Source organism: Chrysemys picta, chromosome 4 (genome assembly GCF_011386835.1).
Source record: "Chrysemys picta bellii isolate R12L10 chromosome 4, ASM1138683v2, whole genome shotgun sequence".
NCBI classification, from domain to species: Eukaryota; Metazoa; Chordata; order Testudines; family Emydidae; genus Chrysemys; species Chrysemys picta.
In genome coordinates this window covers 58,133,670-58,159,538 of record NC_088794.1, presented here as the reverse complement: position 1 = coordinate 58,159,538, position 25,869 = coordinate 58,133,670, and the positions used below count along the sequence as shown (strand labels likewise).

The 25,869-nt window shown below is 41.4% G+C and overlaps 2 protein-coding genes across 11 annotated transcripts in view; one reads left to right on the top strand and one right to left on the bottom strand.

Moving 5' to 3' along the window:
* The first annotated feature begins 131 nt into the window (after positions 1-131).
* SLC16A4 (solute carrier family 16 member 4) lies at positions 132-17,690 on the top strand. Of its 5 annotated transcripts, XM_005311565.5 has the most exons (9): positions 132-2,710; positions 3,357-3,475; positions 5,374-5,506; positions 6,335-6,478; positions 7,199-7,360; positions 8,038-8,625; positions 11,890-12,101; positions 12,877-12,970; positions 17,178-17,690. In XM_005311565.5, exons 1-9 carry the CDS (start codon positions 2,695-2,697, stop codon positions 17,327-17,329), a joined length of 1,620 nt encoding a protein of 539 aa, XP_005311622.1. In that variant the 5' UTR covers positions 132-2,694; the 3' UTR covers positions 17,330-17,690. The 5 variants fall into 5 exon arrangements, with proteins under 5 accessions (XP_005311622.1, XP_042704879.1, XP_065448431.1 ...); XM_042848945.2 differs by lacking the exon at positions 5,374-5,506; XM_065592359.1 differs by lacking the exon at positions 132-2,710 and having other exon boundaries at positions 2,717-3,475.
* Positions 5,373-25,869, bottom strand: part of RBM15 (RNA binding motif protein 15) — a 34,867-nt gene continuing 14,370 nt past the window's right edge. For 2 of the 6 annotated variants that reach the window (XM_065592357.1, XM_065592358.1), the window contains 2 exons: positions 15,604-15,723; positions 5,373-15,068 (listed from right to left, as the gene is read on the bottom strand). The gene's annotated coding sequence lies outside the window, so the exon portion shown is untranslated. Of the gene's footprint in view, positions 24,377-25,869 lie in introns of all 6 variants that reach the window. The other 4 variants (XM_065592355.1, XM_065592356.1, XM_065592354.1 and 1 more) reach the window with 4 other exon arrangements.

Here is a 25,869-nt window from a genome sequence, read left to right as displayed (position 1 = left end):
TGTAAGCTTCAGTTGAATGCTGGTTTGTCTGAACCTCAGTGACTAATACTATAGAGTCAGTCTTTTACAGATACATCATCCTCCCCCCTCCAACTAAGGTGGTCATCTTACAATAAAGATCCCTTGCACTTCTCACTGGTCCTCTCTCAAAAACAACAGGCAAGCTGATTTTTTTTCTAAGGTAAACAAGCAGAAAGCTTAACTCACGCAGGTTGCCTTTATACATCAAAGAAAGAGCCAAACCTCAGTAAGATTCTTTGTAGGACACCTTTAATCCCATCTGGCTAAAAATACATACATTTATAAACAGTTTCCTTGTCTATTACAAATGTCTTGGCTTAAAATTGAAGTTTTAAGTTCAATGGCACTACTTACAGTGTTTTGCTTCTCCTGTTATTGTTTTGATACTGGAAATGGCAGCTTGACAAATCCAATTTCACATCATGATTCTCACACTTTAACCCCTAATGATACTGTTAAAATTACAAACACTGCAGGGGAAACATTGTTTAAAAACTCCCTCCCTTGGTGTTCAAATATATAGGGAAACATTTGTTTTACGTATGGTAAAAGCTTACTTACAAAACCTAGATATGGGGCCAAATTCGACCTGACAATGTCCCAATTACTAAACCCATGGAGGTACAAATATCTTTACTGCATGGTTTTAAATCAGTATGAGAAAGGTGACTTTAGTTCCTCTTCAGTATTGATAGATAGGTAGTGGTGGACTCAGAGTGGATAATGTCAACATCAATATACAATACTAGACCCAGTGATTTTTAGCATTCCATTAGCAGGAAAATGGTGTAACTATTAGTCCTAAATCTCAGAGCAATACAATCCCTGATAGGGATATGGCCAAATGGATCCTTACTTTTCAAACTTCCTGTGTGATTGTTAAAAGCTGTTCCTCTTGCATTTGGTACCCTCCAACCTCCTGTAGTGCCAATGGGGACTAGGAAGTATTCTTACAGCTCTGTTGATTATGGTCTCTCGCCATTATAGCTTTGACCAATACCCCATTTCAAATCTCTTGTAAGGAAGTGAAATGTCAAGTTTAATTTCCCTGGTGATCAATCATAGTCACCAAACAATGCATTAAAGTAAAGAGTATATTCTTAAATTGTCCAGGATGCCTTAAGATCCTCTTAGTTTCACCACATATACTGAGAAAATCTGTCAACTCTCTGCTAGTAAGGTAAGTTGTCAAATTTTTCTTTAAATTCATTTTCAAGTTTATAGGCTCGTTGCTCTTAGCTGAGGGAGTGCTGTGGTATTTTGGAGGGGGGTTTAAACACATTAATGATAGTGAAACAGTTGAGGCTGCTGTGCCAAATCTAAGATGAGACAGGATCTGTGCTGGATTTTTAAAAGGGGATCAGAGGTTTTTGGTGTTCCAATTAAAATACAATGGGGCACAGAATCTCCACCCAGCAGAGTGGATAACGGAATAAGGGAGGCTGCGCAACACATGAATACTACAGTCTGGGGGGGGTGGTAAGCTTGCTCCCATTGTGCTTCTGTTCTCATGGAGCAGATTTCCTAAGCCACTTCCAAGGGGAGCCTCTACAGCCAGAAGAACCTCCACATTGCTGCATTGAAGCGTATGCCACTTTTTCCTGAAATGAATTGAGCTGCTGCAGGAGAGCCTAGGATTGCAGATGAGAGCTGCAGGTCTCACCTGTGGCCACTGCTAATTAATAATTTCACTCACTCACTGGGAGCTCTCCTCCTCTGTTTGCAGCACAAATCTGTGTGTATGATATGTCCACTGCAAAAAAGATGTTTTCCTTTGTTTAACAGTGTGATCATACACGTTAGCTAGCCTACATTAAAATCCTACAAAGCACTACAGGATAACCATGTGACGTCAACATTATACCTCTATCAGTGGTTGACCTCATCGGAAAACTACAGTGCTTTGCCTCCACTAAGGTTTTACAGCAGGCTAGCTAATGCATATTAGTTTCGCTGCAGTAAAAACACCATTTTTGGCAGTGAAGACATTGCTTTAGCCTGGAAGTGTTGGGGCAGCTGCCAAGCACCATGCCTCAGGAAGGTCTCCAGGCAGTCCTTGTGTCAGGACTATACAAACATTCAACAGTGAATTAAGGAATATGATCTTGCTTATGGTACCTGCTATACGGCAGGGAGGGAATCCCTCTGTCTCTGGTTCCCCATCTCTACCTGCTAAGATGGGGACACAAAAGTTCAGATGTGGCTCCTGTACTGGAAGCTGGTTTTGTACACTGATGCCACCTACTGGCCCGCGTGGTGACTAACTAGCAAAACCTCATGGCTGCCCTCAAACCTTCCCTTGCAGTTTTTGGGCAGCACTTTAAGGACTCAAATTTCCTCGAAGCAGGATACTTTTAGCAGAGAGCTTCATTTCCCCACCCTTGGTCTTGGGTAAGGGGTGGGGCTGAAATGCCTTGAATATGCTAATTACTTTGAGGGGAGGGATAAAGTCCAAAGGGCCCTGCACTTAGGGGGCTGCTTTTTTTTTTTTTTTTGCGCTAGGTCTGCCTCCTTTGCTTCGTGGCTTCTTTTAGAAGAATGAGCCCTGTGTTCCCTAGTGCAGAGAGGAATTAAGGAACAGACTTAAACGAACTAACTCAGGAGGCTGTAGCTAGTCGCAACAACAAATGAAGACAGATTTTCCTTAATCTTATTTTTGCAGCATCTTATGCTATGCATCATCCTGACGGTAAGAGAAAAGCTTTGGGTTACAATCCTGCTAACCCCCTTGCAGGTCTCAGCTGCACTATGAGGCAAAACTCCTAGAGCAAACTCAGTAAGAGACAGAAACCTCACAGATAAATGGTGAAGGAATAAAATGGCATAGCTGCAATGGGGTTGGGAAGAGGTTCAGAGAGGCGCTGAGTGGGGTATTGTCACAGACAGATGATGAAGCAGGCTCCCCTAGTTCTGGCACAGACTGAATTATGTATAAATACACCCAAGGAAACATACCTGAACATGCATGAGTCATCCTTACTTGCGGACAGCTGTAGTCTAGAAATGAGTAAAAAGGTGGGAGTTAGAAGACCTGAGTTCCATCTCCAGCTCTGCCACAGTGTGACTGTGTAAACCTAAGTGCCTCTTCCCCAAAGGTATAACAATGCCTAACCAGCTTTAAAAAGCAACTTGTGATCGCTGACTAAATGCAAAATATTATCTCCCATGTTAGCAGCAGCAGAGGCTGGTAAACAGGAGGAAGGATAGATGGAAGCAAGTGTCAGCTTGTTTTTAAAGTAGGCCAATACTGCAAAGTGAATTTTGAGTCTTGTTTACCTAAAAGAGCCTGATCAGTATGGTGAAGTGTGACTATTCCCTGAAATTCTCATTTGAAGGAGAAAGGAAGGGGGCAGACGCAGAGAATCAGCCAACAGCAACGAAGGAGGAGGAACAGCAACCCATATCAGCCCCTGATGGAGGATGGGGATGGATGATAGTGCTTCACTTCTTTCTGGTAAGTAGAGAACTCCCAAGGGTCCCACAAGGTTAAGTCCTGGAGGAAAGATGCTTTCACCGGTTGTGTTCTCACACAGATTGCTTTTTAGACAACAAAACCAGCATATGATGCACACAGGGTTGATTCTAACATGCTCATGGTAGAGATTAACATTACCAAGGAGGGCAGGAGTCTTACTTTAATGAGTCTAGCAAGGATTGATCTCTGTCCTTCATTAAAAAGCAGTTGGACTTGGTACTCTTTGCTTGTGAGAGCTTCCCCCCCCCCACCCAAGTCTCCCGAGATAAGCATTGTCGCTGTAGAGATCATACAGCTTTCCTATTACTTCTGGTTAGCTTGATAACCATAGAGGAACCCAACTCTGGTCTCCTTCATGAGGCTCTGTGGGGGAAAAAGGCTGCAGATTCTCAGCTAGTGTAAATGCAGTTGCACCAATTTACAGCAGCTGAGAATCTGGCAGGGATGGCATTTACCAGAGCTGTGTTTTAACCAAGTAAAATCATGGTTTTCACCAACTAGTTGGTCCCAGTTCAAAGTATTTTCTATTTTAAAAAACTGTTTCATTAATGTACACCACATTGCTTAACCTTAGTTACATATTCAAAGTGTGGTTCCATAAGGCAGAAGATTCAGTGATTAGTTTAGGTTGTTGTACAAATACAAATTAAAACTGCAGTATACATAATACTAAACATCAGAATATCTGTATACATTTTGCTCTGGTATTTTCTCAAGGAACTTAGATGTCATGACTCTTATTTTCATATTATGTAACCAATATATTTAGCAATTTGATACTTTTTTTGCAATCTATATATTTCAGTAATTTTCATTAGTAGTCTAATAACTTCATTTTTCCCAGTTTAAACTGGTATTTACCAGTGCTCTGTCCTAAACTAGTTTTTCCCAGGAAATTGCCAACCCTGGAATCTGGCCCACAGTCTGTATACAAGAATTACTTGTTAAGCCGCTGCAAAATGGTAAACGCATTTACCTGCAATTTGTACGTTAACATCAAATAGTACATATAGTTGTTATTGCTATAAGCACATTTTGACCATGGATGTCAAAGCACTTCACAAGCTTGTTTAGCTAAGCCTCCAAGGTAGGGAGCCTTATATTACCCAGATTTCAGAATGTCACAGCTCAAGACAGCAACGCTATGAATAGGAGCCAGGCATCCTGACTCAAGTGTGTTCAGTATATTATACTACCTGCTTATTTACCAGTCGGCTATTGGAAAAAGAAAATTAGGCAGCCTGGCAGCTTCTGACTGGGAAATCTTTCCAATGCTCATGCCAAAAAGCCAATCAGTTCTCATCTGTCCATGACTATTGAGATTTCCAAGAATTCCAACACTCCAGTACTACTTGTTAAATCACGGACAATAAGTGTTTAGTTATTTCAAGATTTTTTTCAGTCTAGTTTTTATAAGAACTAGTTACAGAAATATGCCACACACAGTTCAAAGGAATCTGAATTTTTAAACACATCTCAAGTGCAATGCCATTCTGGTCTGTTGGAAAAATGCCCATACTGTGTAGGCTTTGCTCCAGTTAGAATGTGGGCACCACTGAGACCTAGTCACTGAATGTGTCTCTCACAATCCTACCAGACAAATGTCCCCATTTCTGCCACTAAGCAATGCTACTAGATGGCTTAGAAAGCAGTAACACACTGTCCCATCCCAATATCACATCTACTTGCAATAATGGGTGGAGTATGTGTATATATGTGGAGGAAAGGGGATTTTTTCCTGACTCTAGCTTGTCATCAGCTTTTCTCCCAATACATGAAGATTCATCACAGCCCTGAGGAACAGGGAGAGGATATAGTGGCCAGAAATCTATTTCCAACTATATGCAGCATTTCACTTCCATCTTCTTTGGATTTAGGTAAATGTGCTTGTGATGGGAATGCTGAAAACCTTTGGAATTTTCTTTGTGGTCTTTCAAGAAGAGGTGGGAGGCTCTTCAGAACAAATCAGTTGGATCGGCTCCATCATGTCCTCTCTCCGCTTCTCAGCAGGTCAGTAGGGATACATAAGGTTCAGAAAGTAGCAGAGTCAGGTCTACAGTCTTTGAATTTTAAGTCCATTTGATTGCATTAAATAGCTTACATGAAATGACCTGCCAAACTCCTATTGTCTACATGACAAACTAGTGAAATTGGCACATTTTTTGGCACTCCTAGAGTCCAAAAATTATTTGGGCCTGGACGCTGAACAACCCTCCAGGGCTAGAGGGTAATCACTCCATAGCAGGATTCAACAGCACTAAAAAAAAAAGCTATTACTGGTACTATCATACCTGTTCTTTGAAGACTTCCGTCCAAAGGGCTGTGACCCTTGGCTGACTAATGGGGAAGCTTTCTTGTCTACAGCAGCACTCTAGGGGAGCTGAACTGGTGGTGGTAGCACAGGGAAATCTTTAAAGAAGAGGGTTTACATAAACCTTTGACAAGTCACTGTGCTTCTCTGTACAGGATTGGCTATGCCATATCAAGTAAAGCAGTCTCTCCCACCACTAAATAATCCACCAATTTAACTGAGCAATGCTGTCTAAAGGGAGCAGGTTAAGGAACTCCTTCCTGACCATCTCCAAACAGGAGATTTGATTACCTCTCTCTCCACTATCCTACTTCATAGAGCATAACGCAAGTGCTCCTTGTAGCTCTGATGGAATTCTCAGAGCAGGGTAAGAGAATATCAAGAATGCTATTCTAGATGCTATTGTACCTTGAGCTCTGTGTGTGGGTGTGTGTAATTTATATATATATATATATATATATATTGTGTGTGTGTGTGTGTGTTCCTCAATCTTCAACTGCTTACCTCGCTACTGACTTATCTTCCAGGTCCACTGGTCACTATAGCCTGTGGGAAGCTGGGGGACCAGCTGACTTCCATCATTGGGGCAGGCCTAGTTAGCAGTGGTTGTCTGATCAGCACACAGGCCACTAGTATCTCCTTCCTGTGTGTGTCTATGGGACTTCTATTGGGTGAGTGTAACCTACTACAGCTCACAGGTTTCGCTCTGGCTGCCTTTTTGCCACTTTCCTGAGTGTTTGATCAAAGTGTTTACAACAGTGCACCAGCAGATCCAGATAACCATTAAGCCATGTGGCTGCTTCATTATCCTATTTATATTAATGTATCACCCAAAGGCTGCAAAAAGAAGACAGTTTCTTCCCTGCAGGTTTTACATTCAGGAAGGCCTAATGAAAGTTTTGACTTACTAGAGCCACTGTGTGAATTTCAATTTTTTGTAAACTCACTATGCGTAGTAAAACCTGGCTTTTTAAATCCCTCATTGACAAGGAACAATATGCAGCTGTAAAGAAGCCAGTTTCTAAATACCATGGGTAAAATCCTGATCCCATGGACTTCACTAGGGCCAGTATTTTACCCCATGCACCTTGGGGAGCCATGCCATTGCACTTTACCAGGCTTCCCAGAAAGCACCATTACCAGCTGCCAATCCCTGCTACTCTGCATTGTTTCTAAACATGCACAGCTTGGGCATTTCCTTGTGTGCATCACATGCACTCTCCTGCCACATCTAGCAAGGGCTCTGTCTTCACAATACAGCTGTTAGTTAAGGTGACTCATTGAGGGTAGGTCCTGAACTAGAAGCTCTGCTCCTCACTTGCATGAGATGGAAATTTTACTCCCCACAAGTCACTGCTTGGGCACTGACAATCTTTCTTCTTCTATTTCAGGGCTGGGCTTTGCTTGCTTGTATCAAGCAGCTGCTGTGATGACTGCCAGGTACTTTAAAAAGCGACTAGCTCTATCCAATGCACTTGCTCGCTCAGGAATGGGACTGACATTTATACTAGCACCTTTCACTCAACTTCTGATAGATTGTTATGGTTGGCAAGGTAAAGTGGTTTTACTTTTTCCACATTTCACCATCAGCACCTAGAAGGGATTGTTATTTTAAAGATTGAAGTTGTGGGGTTGGTTTTTGGCACCTTTTTCTGATAGAGGGGCTAAGCTACTTTGTTTATCTTTGACATATCAGGAATGGCAACTCTGGTCATCCCTGGGATTCTTCCAAAATGTAATCAGTCACTGAAGTTATATTGATGTTAACCAGTGACTATAAAATTCCTCTCTCTCATTTGCTAAACTTTCACACTTTCTTGCAATGTTGTATTTTCACCACTCATCATGGAGTCTGCCAACTGAAACAGGAACTGAATTTTTAAGAATACAAGTAAAGGAGGAAAAAACCTTGAAACATATTTAGTTCTCTTTCCTTCCCCTCGTTTTAATTTATTAGGCAGGGCAATGAGACAGAGAGTAGCTATGTTTCTTATGAGTTTATCTGCTTCCCAGCTAGTGTCTCTGTTTGACATTTCACAAGCAGGAAGGTGACTTCACCTCGGGAAGAAGCCAAACAGAAGGATTGATGCAAGACATACTTTTTTCTTGCAGCAGATTATTCCGTGTGTTCAGTATGAAAAAAGAGCCAATTCTAAACAATGTTTGTGTACTGATCAAAGCATTATGGTGGGAAAAAACACTTATCTTCCTTCCCTCTCTCTTCTCTCAGGTACCCTACTGATCTTTGGAGGGATCATGTTAAACCTTGTGCCTTCTAGTATGTTACTGCGACCTCTTAACATCAAGAATCTCCAAGCCTTTTCTGGTAGAAATGTAGACAGTGGATCATTAACACAAAGTAAACATCCAGCAACTCTTACAAGCCACCTAGATGAAATCAGTACCACAGAAACACAGTTTAATACTAGACTGGATTCTCCTATGCAAGATTCCACTGTCACAAACAGGCTCCAGGCAGCTGGAACATTAGGATCACTAGTTCCAGTGAACTCTGCTGGTTTGGAAGGGTCTGAGAGAGAAACCTCCAACCGCTACGCTCCTGGTGGAGACCGTGACAGGGACTGCAGCTATAACAACCTTCCACTGCAAAAGGAATGGAATTCCCACTCACGGCCAGTTCCCTGCAGGCAGCCTCTTCTTGATTTCTCACTGCTGAAAGATCCCTTTTTCTGTATTTTTGCCTGGTCATTTTTGTTCAGCCAACTGGCCTACTTCATTCCCACCTTTCACCTGGCAGCAAGAGCCAAAACCTTGGGCATAGACAGCATGGATGCCTCTTACCTCATTTCAGTGGCTGGTAGGCAAGAGTCTTCTAACCTTATTTTAAAAATGTATTTATATTTACACAGTGATACAAGTAGGAAAGAAATGTAATAACCCCTGAAATCAAAAAACAGTGTAGTGGTCAGCCAATCCTAAAAGGGAATTGTTGCTCAGTGCTCAAGAGAAAGGCAAACATATGTCCTGGGAGTAAATTCCTTTCTGCCCCTACAGCTGGATTATACCCATAACTGCAGAGAGTTAATTGCTAATTTTTAATACTCAAATAGTGGCAGCAGTCTTTTGACCCCAAGTAAGATGCCTTCAGGCAGAGAAGGAGAATGTCAAGAGTCAATTACCCTCTAGTTGTTTAGCCCAAACCTGACTCTTTCATTTTAAGTTAAGCTACCAACACTCCTTTTTCAAGTCTTTATAGAACCCCTTTTAGGTACTTACACACTCCATGAATAATTGCCTGTTGAGGAGCTTGGGGGCAGTGGTGGCTAATGGGGAAAAGGATATATCACATCTGAGGGTAGAAGCCAAACTCAAGCAGCTTAATGGGACCAAACTGAGGAACATGGTTAATCTCCAGCTAAGCATATTAGAGGAACTGGCACATGAAATTGCAACCCCAATAAGGATTTTTAATGAATCTGTAAATGTGAGGGGGTCATACCCTATGACTGCAGAATTGCAAATATAGGCTCATTAGTTTGGCGTCAACTGTATGTAAGGTCTTAGAACAAATATTTTGAAAGAGGGTAGTTAAGGCCAAAGGTAAACGGTAACTGAGATAAGGTACACCTGATTTTACAAAAAGTTAAGCATGCGAGACCAAGCTGTTCTTTCTTTAGATCTACTGTATTTCCTTTGTCTAGCAAAGTTGGTATCTTAATCTACTTGGATTTCAGTAAGGCATTTGTTGCAGTTCCACTTGGGAAATTAGTTAAATTAGAGAAGAGGAGGCTTAATATGAGAATCAAAAGGTGGGTAAGGAACAGCTCAAAGGGGAGACTACAACAGGTCATGGTGGAGGGAGGTTACTAGTGGAGTTCCTCAAGGATTGGTCTTGGCACACCACTTATTTAACATTTTCATTTGTGACCTTGGCAAAAAAGTAGGTGCGCACTAATAAAATTTGCAGATAAAGTTGGAAATATTGCTGAGGTGGAGGACCCCCAGAATATTCTACCTTGAAAACTGGAGTAATAGAAATGGGATGACATTTAATAGCACAGAATGCAAGGTCATGCATCTATGGACTAAGAATTTTTGATGCAAGCTGGGGACATAGCAGTTCGAAACAGAGGAGAGAGACCTGCATGTACTAGTCAGGATGATTATGAACCACCAATGTGATAGGATTTTTTTTTTTTTTTAACCACTAATACAATACTAGGCTATATAAGGTGAGAACACTTCCCTGTTTCTACTGCAATTATTATAGAAGGCACTAGTGAGACCATCTAGAGTACAATTCTGGTCTCCCTTGTTTAAAAAGATGAATTCTAACAGGTACAGAGAAGGGCTACTAGGATGAGACTTTAGACTAACAAAACAATCTCCTTAACAAGCCAAAGAACGAAGGGACAAATGATTGCTCTCTATAAATAGAGGGATAAACAGCAGGAAGGAAGAGGAGTTAAAGACCTATGTTGGTACAAAAACAAATGGACAAACTGTGACCATCATTAAGTTTAGGCTTAAAATTGACAAAGGTTTAACCATCAGAGAAGTGAGGATCTCAAACAGCCTTCCAAGGGGAATAGTGGAGGAAAAAACCTAACTATTTGTAAGACTTGTTTGATAAGTTTATGGAGTGGATGGTATGATAAGACTGCCTACAATGGGACATCCATGACTGCTATTAGCAAATGTCTCCAACTACATGGGAAACTATAAACAGGGAAGGCTCTGAATTACTATGAAGAATTTTCCCAAATGTGGCAGGTAGGTCTTGCCCAGATGCTCACGGTCTGGTTGTCATATTTGGGGTCAGGAAGGTATTTTTCCCCAAGGTTGGACTGGCAGAGAGCCTAAGGGGTTTTTAACCTTCCTCTGCCTTGTGGGGCATGGGTCACTTGCTGGTTTGAATTAGAGTAAATGGTGGATTCTCTGTAACTTGAAGTCTTTAAATCAAGATTTGAGGACTTCAGTAACTCAGCCACAGGCTATGGGCCAGGTTCTGTGGCTTGCAATGTGCAGGAGATCAGACTAGCAGGTCATGATGGTCCATTCTGGCCTTAAAATCTGAGCCTAAATCAAGTTAAGAGCACAACTCTTCTCTTCTCCCCCTCCCCCCCCCCCCCTTTTTTTTTTTGCAGTGAAGACAATACCTTAGGGGTGCTACCTTTATCTTCTCTCCTAACCCTCCCAGCCACTTTGTGCACAATGGCTTCTGTTGTGAAACACTTTGCATTTATGTAACAGTTGGAGAGGTCATAATGGCACACTACAAACAATGAATTTTACAGGCCAGCCTACTTTAAGTACAGCTGTTGTGCATGAAGCCTGTCCACCTCAAAAAACAAACCTTTCTAGTTTCAAAACATGCAAGTAACGTTACATTAAGAAAGTAGCTCCACTCTATCATTAAAGAGCCCTTTATTGTACAAAGAAAGTTTACCTAAAGTGAAATCAACATCCTTGGAATGTTATTTAGGGGATATTTGGGCTAAAGAGGCAACTGATCTAGATTAAGAACACAATGGTTAATTTACAGATGACATTGGCAGGAATAGAGGTAATAAGTTGTTTGTACTCAAACCACTTTCTAGCCAATAGGATAGTCAGTGGTAATCAGCACTTTCCTGAACTTGAGACTAGTTCATATAACATACCCATAAGGTAATGTATATTTTATTAAAAGTGGCCCTGCACTTTTAAAAATGTTCAATTTGTGCCCTTTTTTGCTTCTTCATGATGGATTAAGGTGGGGTTTGGTTTGTTTGGTCTTCTCTGATTTTGCTGGATGTCTTTGTGCATGTGTCATTTACTGTAACTGTCTCACCCCTTAATTTAATTTTTAAAAGAGCATCCTCTCAACTCCAGATGCCTACTGGATGCTTACCAAGCACTAAACGGAAAAAAACACATTTTAGAACAATCTAAGAATCCCATCCTCATCTCTTGTGATGTCATATCCTAAATGTAAAATACAAGCAGAATTTTCTTGACAAACATTTCAGGCAAATGTTTTTGTACATTATGAAGAATCAAGAAGAGCACAAAACCGCTACTACACAATTTCTAAAAGATTTGGCTAGAGCCTTCATAATAATTTTCCATTTCTCTCTAGGGATTATAGAGACAGTCAGTCAATTGCTTTCTGGCTGGATCGCTGATCAGAACTGGATCAAGAAGTATCATTACCATAAGACTTACCTTATTCTGTGTGGCATCACTAACCTGCTGGGTCCTCTTGCCACATCCTTCCCATTACTTATGGTCTACACCGTAAGCTTTGCCATTTTCTGTGGAGGATACCTGGCTCTGCTGCTCCCTGTGCTGGTGAGTAAAGGATCTCATCAAGAGGTAATACAGTAATGCTTTGCATTTCCAATTGAATATCTCAAACACCTGAAATCCTGTGGCCTGATTTTCAAGAGTATTGAGCATCCACAGCTGTCAGATTTCAGCCTGAGGGTCCTGTACTCAGAACTCTCAATATCAAACCACTGGGAACCTTGTTAGTTTACTGGTTTTAGGATTACAGTGTCATTTGCAGGCCAGACACAGCAGAGGTACAGTATTGGGAGTGCCCTCACAACCTATTTCTAGTGACCTAACTCAACCACTTTGCTTCCCAAGTCCTGTGTCTCAGTGCCATTGTTCCAGCTTAGGTATTAGTCTCTATTGGATAGAGTGTATGATGAGAACACTAAATTTCATTCATTTGTAACCTAAATCAGTATTGGTAAGGTGAAGGGCTCTGAATGCTTATGACAAGTTAAGGGAAACTGCAGTATAACATTGCACAAGCAAGATTTGTAGAGATATATATAGCTACATGAAAATGCAGCAGCATCTCCAAAGAGAGAGAGTTTAAAATATCTTCAAAGATGTAAAGATTACTAATTTCAAATGTTTGTACAGCCCAGGGCTAGAAATGCATCAAGCATCCTAGCGATGACAGTACTGATCATACTGATCTCAATCTTGGGTTTAATTCTGCATGGACAAACTCTTTTCAAATTATAACCGAAAGACTATCCAGAGAAACATTTTTCATTCTAATGTGTCTGTACATTATATAAAGTAATAATAATTCTGGTTCCATGAACAGGTAGATTTTGTAGGTGTTCCCAGACTCCACAATTCTTTAGGATTTGCCTCATTCTTTGCTGGGATAGCAGCCATCGCTGGACCTCCTATAGCAGGTAACATATGCAATATTTTCCCTCTATCCTCTTGATAGAAAATTCTTAGTTCTTCTCTAGCATCAAAGTACTTACTAGGAAACATTTGAAAGTCAAGATGAAAGATAGTTGACTTTTTTCTTCAAAAGAAAACTAATTTCTAACAAAAACTAACATGCAAGTGAATGAGTTAATGGTGGTAAACCACAGAGCATTGAAGGAAGAGGAAAGAATTGTGTGCATCTAAAGAAGAGTCAAAAAAATTATGACTTTACCAGACTCAAGTTATTTCAGTTCAACTTGATGCGGAAGGGATCTGAAGAGGTGATACCCTGTTTCCCCGAAAATAAGACATCCTCCGAAAATAAGGCCTACTTACAGTTTTGCCTCTCGTTGTAATATAAGGCATCCCCCCGATAATAAGACCTCCCCGATAATAAGGCATCCACCGATAATAAGGCATTTTTCATTTCTGAAAAATAAGACATCCCCTGAAAATAAGACCTAGCGCATCTTTGGGAGCAAAAATTAATATAAGACACTGTCTTATTTTCGGGGAAACAGGGTAACATGGTCCCAGCAGCATGAGGGAGAGGTGCTATATTTGCAGTGCTTTGCATAGAGCAGTTGTCATCTCCTGACGTGACTAAGGATTCAAAATCTCCACTGCTAAACAGCTTACATAGGCTCAAATATAAGTGGGAGCCTTCTCCCTCCCCTCCCCAAAAATACCATCTTATTCTCTATATAGTGTGTGGCACATTTTGGGGGCTATATTAATATAAATATTCAGAGTCAGATATTTCTTTATCCACTTAGATTGAGAAGAAGTTTGCATGCTGTTTCATGCACCTCTGCCCAAGGCAAAGCCTGTCCTTCACTGAACCTTTCACCTTACCTTCATACCCGGACGTGTGGTCAGCATCTTCAGCTATTCCCAGGGTAGCATTTTACAGTGTATGAATAAAGCTGCCAGGTCAAATACCAGTGGGTGAATGGCATTCGGTCACTCATCTATCTTGTAAATAGACCAGGAGTGTAGAATAAAAAATGCCAAACTAAATTTTGCATTTACAGTTTCTTGTATGCATCCCCACCCAATGATCTGCTGCATCTCACCTGGTGACATACTTCGTTCCATGTCTGCCCCAAGTACCTTATTTAGTGAATTACTTCACTTTCTACCATTTCTTTTGTCTATGCATCATACATGCTAATGTGGCTATTGCACTTTCATCTGCTTGTAACATCTTCATTAACTGGTGATGTCTCCTTTATTTCTAACAACTGAATTATTTTTAATAAAACACTAATCATTAATAGTTTATTTGGGGGGTAAGGAGGGGTGCGTGAGGAGCGTGCAGGCTATACGTATTAGTCTGGCAACTCCTGGCAGTCCAAGTCCGCCAATACAGCTGAGATGGGAAAGGACAAGCAACAGGAGGGAGAGGCAACCAAATTTTTTCGGCCCTTCAATTGTGTGTGCCAGTTTGTCCCATGAAGGGGAAGGGAAGATGGGATCAAGCACATGATTGTATGTTCAGGCTGCAATCCTATGATCCAAGATGAACTCTGCAATTTTTCCCTCAAATCAAGCCACTTAAGTGTGAAAGCTGCATATGCTAGAAAATATTAACTATCCAAGATTGCAGAAGCATTTGTTCCTTGTACTTCACATTGAAAGTTAATTCTGGTGAAAATGAAAGAGGCTTGTTACTGCTATTAAAGATGGTTCTAGGGTTTCTCTTCCTTTGACTGTGATTAAATGAACTATTCTTAACTTATCTACAGTACTGAAGTCAAGGCTCATTTAAAAAATATTTCCATAAACTCAAACCATCTAGTACTCTTAGTATAATATACACTATACATAACACCAGTAAGAGGTGAAGGATGCATATTCGGCACAACAAAACAAAAAAATTATCAAAACATGCATACTAGAAAAAAAGCTACTTACCTGAAAGATTCGTTTCCCAATTCTTACTTCTAGGTCCAAAGTCAAAACAGTGGTTGAACACCCAGAGCTAAAAAGTTTGAAGCTTCACCAGCAAGTAGGAACCACTTACCTGCTCATCATACAAGGACACCTGTTTAAGCTGTGAATACTTCTTACATTCTAGAAACGAAATTAAAGATAACAGGAGAACAAATCAGGCTGATTCTTAGAGGCACAAAGAAGCATAGGAAGTGAACCATGTTAAACTTCATAGGAACAATACCAGGTGTTCTCAAATTGGGGGTCAGGACCCCTCAGGGTGTTGCGAGGTTATTACATGGGGAGGGTCACGAGCTGTCAGCCTCCACCCCAAACCCCGCTTTGCCTCCAGCATTTATAATGGTGTTAAATATATTAAAAAGTGTCTTTAATTTATAAGGGGGGTCACACTCAGAGGCTTGCTATGTGAAAGGGGTCACCAGTACAAAAGTTTGAGAACCACTGAACAATACAAACCAACTACCATGCTTTTAACAAAACAGTTACAATGCAAAGCAAAAAGGTAATCTGCAGGAAAAAAAGCACACCAGGCACCTCCAGCTCCATTAGTGGTGATAAAAGGAAGGATAGCTATACTTAAACATATAGCTTAGGCATATGCTGTGAGGGGTTAGAGTGTTTAGTTATGGAACAAGGATTTATCAGCACTACTTACATTTAGAGAAATGCTGCTTTTCTGGATTTCCACAGGAAACTTTGCATCCCCTTTAGTTTCTCTCCAATTCACTGACTAATCCTTCTGTAACACTGAGTGGTTAGCTGCAATCTGCTTTTTCTGGCCAGTAAGCAAAAAAGGAAACCATTAAGACATCTCTCTATGATTAAAGTCTCTCAGATGCATGTGCTTCAGAATGTACTGTAATGCCAGCTGATAATAGGTGGTAGGAAGACACCACGTACTGATGAATTTGAAAACAGCTGAGTTGAAGGGAAAACATGAATTTGTGTTCTCTTTCCTTTATGTTAAGTAGGTATTTTTCAGTTTTTCTGTAAGCTCTACACATAATGGGTTTAAAAACTGAAGCTCATGTCACTTCATTCTGGACATCTTAATCCTGTGATTACAGAGCTTATGTAACCCACCCATCTAAAACATAGCAAACTTTTGTACAATACGAAGTCACCACATCCTATGAAATAAAGCATGTACCTCATCCCTCTAGATTACCGATAACTTGTCATTTAAAACCTACAAGTTCAGGAAGGCCCAAACAATATCCCTGAGAAAATGAGACAAGACGTCACCGTAGTGAAGTGATATGATGCAGGGAATTGAAATATCCCAACTAGTTAACTTGAGTTCAGAGCAGCAGTTAGTGAGATGCAACTACTGGCTCATGAACTCCTATTAGCCTTCCTCCTCTTAACATGGCCATTAAAAACCTTAATTAAACTTACAAATAATGATTTTTTTTCCTCTTCACATTTTCCTATTTTTATTCACATCTAAATCTGAGAAATTACTTTTCTATTACTGTCAAGGCTCTCCCCACACAGACAGAACCCGATTAAAATAGCCATGTGGCTAAGGAAAAGGAGGGGCTGTTACATATTTCTTCCTGATTGGAGACTAGTTTTAGAACCTCTGATATACAGGGCCATATCTTGAACTGGGGTAACACCACTGTTTTCCATGGATCTGTGTACATTTACACTAGCGGAGAATCTGGCTCATTGAGTCTTCATCTTGTCTCGGTACTGTTGTCAACATGCCTTGTATAGCCAAGTGTCTGTCTACTCTGCAATCAGAGGTGTGACTGCAGCACATGCAGACGTACCCAAGCTAGCTTTCATTTAGATAGCTTGAACAGTGGCAACACAGGGATGTCATGGTATTTACCAGAGGTAGCTTTTACCAAGTAAAATCATGGTGTTTTTTTTTTTGTTTTTTTGTTTTTAAACCACCCATGGGGAAAAAAAACTAGTTAGTCCCAGTTTAAAGTAGTCTCTATTTTAAAAACTCTTCCATTAATACACACCGCATTCCGCTTAGTTTTAGTTACATATTCAAATTATGGTTCCGTAAGGCAGCAGATTCAGAGTAGGTATAATACTAATATATGTAATCTAATTCTGAACATTGGAACGTCTGTATATATTATGGTTCAGTATTTTCTCAGTGAAGTTATGAGTCATAACTCATATCAGTTTTCCGTATTATTAAACCCTGGAAGGTTACTATGTGGGAAAGTCCAGCAGCTTTAATAACCGAACCCTCATCCATTGCAGGTTGGCTGTATGACTACACTCAGACATATGCCTGCTCCTTTTTCTTTGCTGGAACCTGTTATCTCATCGCACCCATTTCCTTCTTCTTTGAGCCTTCGGCCCATAAATGGAAGCTACGGAAAGAAGAGGAGTTGAACAAAGTGACCACTTAGTGGAGAGGCTCTGCTGCAGTTGAAAGAAAAGAAGAAGCCTGACTTCAGTATATGATCAGAAGGTGATAATTAGGACAGACTTTTCACTAATTAATAAAAGATGGCAGAAAAATGAAAATTGACATTTGTCACAACAAAAGACTCAAATGAGCTTATTGTCCATAAATGTTACTTCATGAGCGAGTGGTGTTTAAGATCAAGATGAGCCCAGCAAGATATGCATTTTGGCTAACAAGACCCTTTGTTCCTAAAATATCCTCAGTTTGACATGAAGTCTAGTCATCTCTTAAAACAACTTCACTGCTTCTGTTCTTCCCCCAGTGTATATGATCTCATACATTTAACATGATTAATAAGAGCCTTTGTGTTAGGCAATTCATTTCTGCTTTTCTAACTTGCTTAGCCAGTGTCCTTAGCCCAGAGGTGGACAAACTATGGCCCGTGGGCCACATCCGGCCCACGGGACCAATCTCCTCGTCCCCTGAGCTCCTGGCACAGGAGGCTAGCCCCTGACCCCTCCCCTGCTGTTCCCAATCCCCCGCAGCCTCAGCTCATTGCACCACCGGCGCAATACTCTGGGCAGCGGCGCTGCGAGCTCCTGGGGCAGTGCAGCTGCAGAGTCCAGCCTGACCCGGTGCTCTGTGCTGCGCGGTGTGTGGCTGGCTCCAGCCGGGCGGCATGGCTGCCTGTCCTGGTGCAGCCGTGCTGCCAGGACAGGACAGTGCTCCAGCAGTGTGGTAAGGGGACAGGGAGGGGGGTTGGATAGAGGGCAGGGGAGTTCGGGGGGTAGTCAGAGGCCGGGGGTGTGGATAGGGGTCGGGGCAGGTGGGGGGGAACAGGGTGGTTGAATGGGGGCAGGGATTCCGGGGGGGGGGGAGGGGGGGAGGGGAAAGTCAGGAAGGAGAGGAGGGGTTGGATGGGGCGGCAGGAGGCAATCAGGGGCTGAGGTTCCGGGGGGGGGGGGAAGAGGAGATGGGGCAGGGGTCCCAGGGGGGCAGTCAGGAAGGAAAAGGGGTGTTGGATGGGGCGGTCAGGGGACAGAGAGTGGGGGAGTGGATGGGGCAGGAGTCCCAGGGGGCCCTCAGGGGCAAGCAGCAGGGGGAGGTCGGATAGGGGCTGAGCCACGCCTGCCTGTCTGGGGAGGCACAGCCTCCCCTAACCGGCCCTCCATACAATTTCTGAAACCCGATGCGGCCCTCAGGCCAAAAAGTTTGCTCGCCCCGCCTTAGCCTGAAGGGCAATCTAAACCCAGTCAACCCAAACATATGGAGTTAAAAACTGACTCACCTTTCAACATAAAGCAGATGAGGCCCTCAAAAGTGCTAAAACAGAGGATCTTGTTAAAAATATCTGGAATAATGATCCGGGGAAGAGAGTACTCTAAAGAGGATTAAATTTAAGCTTCAGAGAAACAAAGGGAGTCCACAAAAACCGGTTTTTCCTGCATCAAGGAAACATTGTGACTGCTAAAAGTTCTCCTGACCATTGGCATGGTGCATCTTTGTTATAACACACAGGATGCTGGAACCAAAAGTAATTTAATTAAAGAAGGCACTAAGATATGATAAAGTTAAATTCAATCCTCTGTTCATACAATATAACAAATTGTTATTTGATGTGCTGGGTATATTTTCATTAAAAATTTAGCAGCACAGCTGAAATTCCTGAGTTGGAAAAAAACCTTTAGAAAAGGAATGGACTAGAAAGGAGACCCTTCTGATACAGAGAATGGGGAAACCAGCAACTCTCACTTCTAGCCCCACAAGTTACCATACTCCCATATAATGCAAAAGGGAAGGTATATTGGGTCAGATGGTCTTTTCCTGTTATTTGTATAAAAGTGCCCTGAGGCCCAACCCAGACTGTACTAGACACTGGGCAAATGACTTTAGATAGTAAAATCTTTGGACCAGAAATTATCTTAACAGAGAAAAAAAAATGGGTGGAAGGTAGAGAGGTGAACACATTTGCGCAAGGTTACACAGAAGATAAGCAGCAAGCTACAAACAGAACCCAGGTCTCTGGGCTACCCATTCAGGTGCACTGTGTACCAGGCCACACTACCTAGTGTGTCATACAATAGCAGGTTTAAAAGGACTGTAAGGCAGATAACAGCTCCTCCAATCTCCTCCCCATCCTTCCAAGTGACTGGGGCATGCACACACTACATTCAGCTGTCAGAGCCAAGGCAAAAAACTTTAGTTTAACCTTATCTGGTTGGGCCTACGTATTAAATGAGTCCCCAGACAGTCGGAAAGGATCAAGAGGTGTGCGCACATTGCAGGGAATATACAATATATTCCTACTTTCTCCTAAAAGTGGAACCTCTGAATATTCCCTAGAAAGCAAAAAACTCTAGAGATCTGTGCATGTGCTCTAAGGGGGGAAGTGAGGTGGGGGGATTTCTCCCTAACTCATGGCAATCAGTGCAGTTCTTTCCACACGATCAAGAGTCACTATAGTTAAACATCTAATTCCTTTTATGCCCCCAAATGTCATTAGTATCCAATATGCCCCTTAAATATTTGGGCATATTGTATTACTGTTCTCACTTAGCTTCCGTTCTGTGTGTTTATCTAGACACTTCACACCAGTTTGAAGGTAGCAGCACGAGAATGTTTAAAGCGATCTCTGAAGGGCAAGATCGAACACAGCAGCTTTAGCTTTCTTCACACTACAGTGACATCAGGCTTTGCAATATCTATCACCAGCTATTTGAAAACTTAATTGATCTGGAATCTGCAGTGTTTTTAAATGAAAACTATTTTGGTTAATGGCACAATCCACTTTCTACCATTAGAAGAATTTTTCATTACAGAAACATTTCTTTAACATGTAATTTCAAGCATGAAAGCAAGTGGTGTATATTTAACAAAAAACTACCAAACATCATTACAAGTTTATTAAGAATTTGAGACATTGCTGAAGGCAAGAAGATTCACTTAAGGATAATGGGCCAAATTCAGCCCTCATCTAACTCCACTGATTTCAAAAAAATCTGTGCCTGCTTATACCAGGGAAAAATTTGGCTTTAATCTGCAATATTTGTCAAGTATAAATGATATTAAGGTGCCTGGTTTTTCGAAGATTCAAAGCACTCACAGCTTCGAATAATTTCAATGGAAACTGCAGGCAATGAATCCCTCTGGTAGTCAGTCCATTAATTTCTAACCGTAGCATCAAATGTTACCCTATGATTTGGTTGTGTGAATTAACTCTTAAATCCATGACACAAGAAAGATGTACTGGACAGGGATTTCTAGGGGTCCTCTTTCAACTCAATATGGTTCTATAACATGTTCAAGGCAAGGAAATTCTCTTCAAGATAGTGGGTCAAATTCAGCTCTCAACTAACTCCACTGATTTCAAAGAAACTGTGCATGCTGGAAGAGAAAACCCCAATGACTTAAATATGCTTCAAAATCTTTTTTAAAAGACAAGAGCAGGTATTTTGTGGGTTACTCTTAGGTTATATGTCTACACTAGCAGCACTTTGATGGTATAACTATACTGGCAGATTATACCAGCAAAGCTCTCCTAGCGAGGATGCAGTTTATAACAGCAGAACTGCCCTTTTGCTAGTATAGCTTATTCCAGCCCCCTTGAGGAAAATAATCTCTACCAGCAAGAATTCAGTTTGCCGGTATAATTGCGTTTACACCAGGGGCTTTTGCCAGCACAGCTATGCTGGTCACAAATCACTCCTCATCGAATCCCTGACCAGCACAGCTATGCCATCAATATTTTGTTGTGTAGACCTGACCTCAGATTAACATTTTGGGGCAGATGCTTTTGTCTCAATTATCAAAGTACCTGATATTCTGTAGGTCTAGAAAACTGCACGTTAGTCTAGTCAGAAATGAGTTAAAACAGAGCTAACTGTTTTGGACAGGGCTGAAGACTTTTTAAACACCTACTCATCTAAGGACCAAGCACTCTAGCCTGGATGAAGAACACCTAGACTGCAATATACCTTGATCTTCGCTATGGGAAGTGAGGTCCTCGCTAGATGCTCCCTTCTTAGACCTCACTCCTGCTGCCAGGCAAGACTAGTGTGGCAGCTGTGTAGCAGTATTCACTAATGCAGGATCGAGTTCCCAGGTTCTCTATCTTGCTTTTCACTTTTAAGTGGTCATTACGCTGCACCTGCACTGTGTATGATCAAACAAATATCAATAGGCCATTGAACACCTTTCAGGGAGTAATTGCTTCCATTAACAATGGTTGAATCAATGACAAAGGCTCTCTCTCCTCATTATCTTGAACCATGCAGTTCATTTCTTCCTCTGCCAAGCCTACCCTTTACACATTGTTAGGCTCCCCTTAGATACTTTCACAAGGAAGAGCGAAATACAATTCGTATAAGCAATGAGACTTAAAGGAGTTGATTCATATTGTTGTTCCTATACTTGAGGATCTGTCTAAGAGCAGCTTTTGGGAGATGGTGAAGTGAAAGACCAAAAGGATAAATACAACATCGTAAGGTACGACCAGACTCAGAATGGCAACAAGACTCACTGGGGTTATAAATCATTCCTTCAGCCTGGATATTCAAAGGTGCCTAAAGGAAGTAAGCACTTAACACAATTAATTTCAATGAAAGTAACATTCCCTGAATTCCCTTAGCCTTCATTGAAAAGCCTTGTTCTATTAGATACAAACTCCTTCTCAAAAAAACGGTCCAAAGGGGAAGGTCTTTAGTTGGTATTTTTCATCAGCACAAGATTTAGAAAGAGAATGATCAAAGTGTGAACTCAGGATTTGTCCAATGAAATAGTCACAGTATTATTGTCCTGAATAAGAATTACTGCTGGGTTTTGGGCTACTCAAAGGTGTCATAAATCATTAAAATAGATCCCAGGCAATTTAACCATTGTATGATATAACCCATTTTGCAAGTTACAGTAAAAAAAAAACCAGGAGTACTTGTGGCACCTTAGAGACTAACAAATTTATTTCAGCATAAGCTTTTGTGGGCTACAGCTCACTTCTTCAGATGCATAGCGTGGAACACACAGACAGAAGATATTTATACATACAGAGAACATGAAAAGGTGGAAGTACGCATACCAATTGTAAGAGGCCAATCAATTTAGATGAACTATTAGTAGCAGCAGAAGAAAAAACTTTGAAGTGATAATCGAGATGACCCATAGAAGGTCACCGCAGAGCTGTATCATGTTCACCTGCACATCTACCAACGTGATATATGCCATATGCCAGCAATGCCTCTCTGCCACGTACATTGGCCAAACTGGACAGTCTCTACGCAAAAGAATAAATGGACACAAATCTGACATCAGGAATCATAACATTCAAAACCAGTGGGAGAACACTTCAACCTCTCTAATCACTCAGTGACAGACTTGAAGGTGTCAGTTTTGCAACAAAAAAAACTTCAAAAACAGACTCCAAAGAGAGACTGCTGAACTCTAATTAATATGCAAATTAGACAATTAACTTCGGCCTAAACAGAGACTGGAAATGGTTGGGTCATTACACTAATTGAACTTTCCCCCCCACATGTTAAGTTCTCCTCACACCTTCTATGGGTCATCTCGATTATCACTTCAAAGTTTTTTCTTCTGCTGCTACTGATAGCTCATCTCAATTGATTGGCCTCTTACAATTGATATGCGTTCTTCCACCTTTTCATGTTCTTTGTATGTATAAATATCTTCTGTCTGTGTGTTCCACGCTATGCATCTGAAGAAGTGAGCTGTAGCCCACAAAAGCTTATGCTGAAATAAATTTGTTAGTCTCTAAGGTGCCACAAGTACTCCTAGTTTTTTTGCGGATACAGACTAACACGGCTGCTACTTTGTAACCAGTAAAAAAAAAAAAAAGTGTCCTTGTCATTAAGTCTGATGGGCCATTTTAGTGTGAAAGAAAATGTTGTGCTCAGGAAGAATTCCTGTTAGACACCTCTAGATGCTATTGACCTCTCTATCCAGTGATCAGGCCAAGATACTGTGAGTTCCCTTACACCTTCTTGGCTGCTTGCACCTCACTCCTGACCCAAAGGGGCCATCTCTAAGCGTAAAAGGAGAGCTCATTAATCTTTTCCCTTGCTGCTGCTGAAACTGCCAGTGAGGGCCAGTTAGGGCTATTTAGTGCCAAATGTGGTTGTAGTTTGTTATATGGACACCTGTCAAAGCTGGACTAAGACCCAATTTATTTCATAGGTCATGCTTACAGCTGCACATTTGTTAGAGGGGTGAGAATGTAATGGATACCGTGACTTCTCTGTTTGTCAATGATTTCAATGTGGGAAGGCTCTAGGTGGGTCACACCCCATTGGTCCAGAGGGGAGGTAGTGTCAGAGAGTAAATCAGCCCCACACTCGCCGCACAACAGGGCGGATGGCCAGAAATTTGAGTGAGTGGTACTATGGCCTGACACATGGAGTTGCAGCAACACTCACTGCTGCCCACGCCGGGGTGAGTGCGGGTCGGGCTCACATTCAACTCCCAGACCCATGGGACAAGAGCTGCTGCTGTCTGGGGTGAGTGTAGTCGGGCCCACTCACTCTCCCCTGCCACTCGGGCCATCCCCCTTCACCAGGCCAGGGTTAGTATTATAGTGCCGGGGCAGAGGGTGCTAATGTGGGTGGTCAGGGCAAGGAGGAAGCAGCAGAGAAGGATGCTAGCCTATATTTTAGCAAGGTATAGTTGAATTTCATTTGTCACAGCATTTTTTTTAATCAATCAGCACAATATCCTTGACTTTTACTAAAAATGTACTGTGACTGCTCTGATTTTTGATAATGCAGTAACAAATCTAAAACCTTATGGCTGTTCACCATGACTGATAAAAAACAAACAAACCACTTATCTTGGTGGCTTTTTCAATTGTTTCTGGAGAAAAAGAGGTCAAATTTGCAAAAATAAAAGTTAAAATACTTTATAAACTCTTATTTTAAAGACTTACCTTATATATCTGAAGACCCAGTACCTGTTTCCACAAAAGCAGAAATCATTGTAAATTTGTTAGTACTCTGGCTCTCAGTTGCGGGTTTTCAGTTCCTGCTTCCATATCTGTGGAAACCTACATTGGATCATCAAAAGTCATGGTAAAGGTCTAAAGCTATATTTTAAACAACTCCAAGCTACACAAAACAAGTTTCAGAGTAGCAGCCGTGTTAGTCTGTATCCGCAAAAAGAACAGGAGTACTTGTGGCACCTTAGAGACTAACAAATTTATTAGAGCATAAGCTTTCGTGGACTACAGCCCACTTCTTCGGATGCATAAGAAGTGGGCTGTAGTCCACGAAAGCTTATGCTCTAATAAATTTGTTAGTCTCTAAGGTGCCACAAGTACTCCTGTTCTTTTTACAAAACAAGTCTTATCCCTGCCTGATAGTTTGCATAGTAACCTTTTCAACCAAAACAGCCAAACATAAGACCTTATGTTGTCAATGTCAGCTGCTGACTGCTTGCTAAGGTAAGGCCTTGTCTACGCAGGGAAATTGACTGGAATATTTATTGTAGAATAAGCACAGTGATTATTCCAGCATTAAGTGACTTATTCTAGAAGAAAGTATCCACATGGGGAGCTATTCCGGAACGGCTTATTCCAGTCAATCCCCCTGTGTAGACAAGGCTTAAGTGACAATTTCCAAAGCCAACCGAAGAATTAAAACTCGCTTAACATTTAAAAAGCTGAAGGCAGCATGGCCAAGCAGTTTGAGCACAGGGACGAAGTCAAGGACTCCTTAATTCAATCGTAGCTCTGCCATTGGCTAGCTGTGACCTTAGGCAAGTTACATCACCACTGTGCCTCCATTTCCCTATGTACAAAATGGGGCTAATGCTATTCACCGCCTATAGGGATACTGTGAGAATAAATGTTTGCACAGTTGTTTCAAAATGTAAAGCGTTTATAGTGAGCATTAGTTATGGGAAATAAAAAGCGTATTTAAAGTTTTACAACTTTTTAATAAGAACTCATGATTTTTAGTGGCTATGTTGGACACCCACACTTTTTTTTTGGCTGATTTAAGGTACACACCAATACACCCAAGGTTGAGTACTTGACAGAACTACACCCCTTCAGTTGCCGCTTACTTGTGTCCTAATTGAGAATAACATGATGTGAAAAATAATAAAAAGAAACACTCAGGAAAAGATGCGACAATATGGCTTCCCATCACCCAGGAACTGGGAAGCAGGATGGTTCTCCCCTCCTCAGTCTGGCAAACGCTTTGTATGGTTGCGTCTTGATTTGTCCCCATACACAAGCACTGATAACAGGAATGCTCAAAGCTCTAGGAACAACATTCCCTAATAACATGAATGTGCATCTGTGTTCATCTTTGGTTTAGATTAAGAAAAAAAGTTTCCCAACAAAGTTCTCCAGAGCAAAAATGGAAAAGTTTTTCTTTTAAAAAAAACCAAAACTCCGTAGTTTACTGCATACTTGAAAACCCGAAAAAACAGAGGTAAGCTTTTCAAGAGTACTCGGTGTTGGCTTAACTCTGTTTCCACGGAAGTCAACGGGAGTTATACCACTCACCTCAGTGGGAACAGAATTAGGCCAAC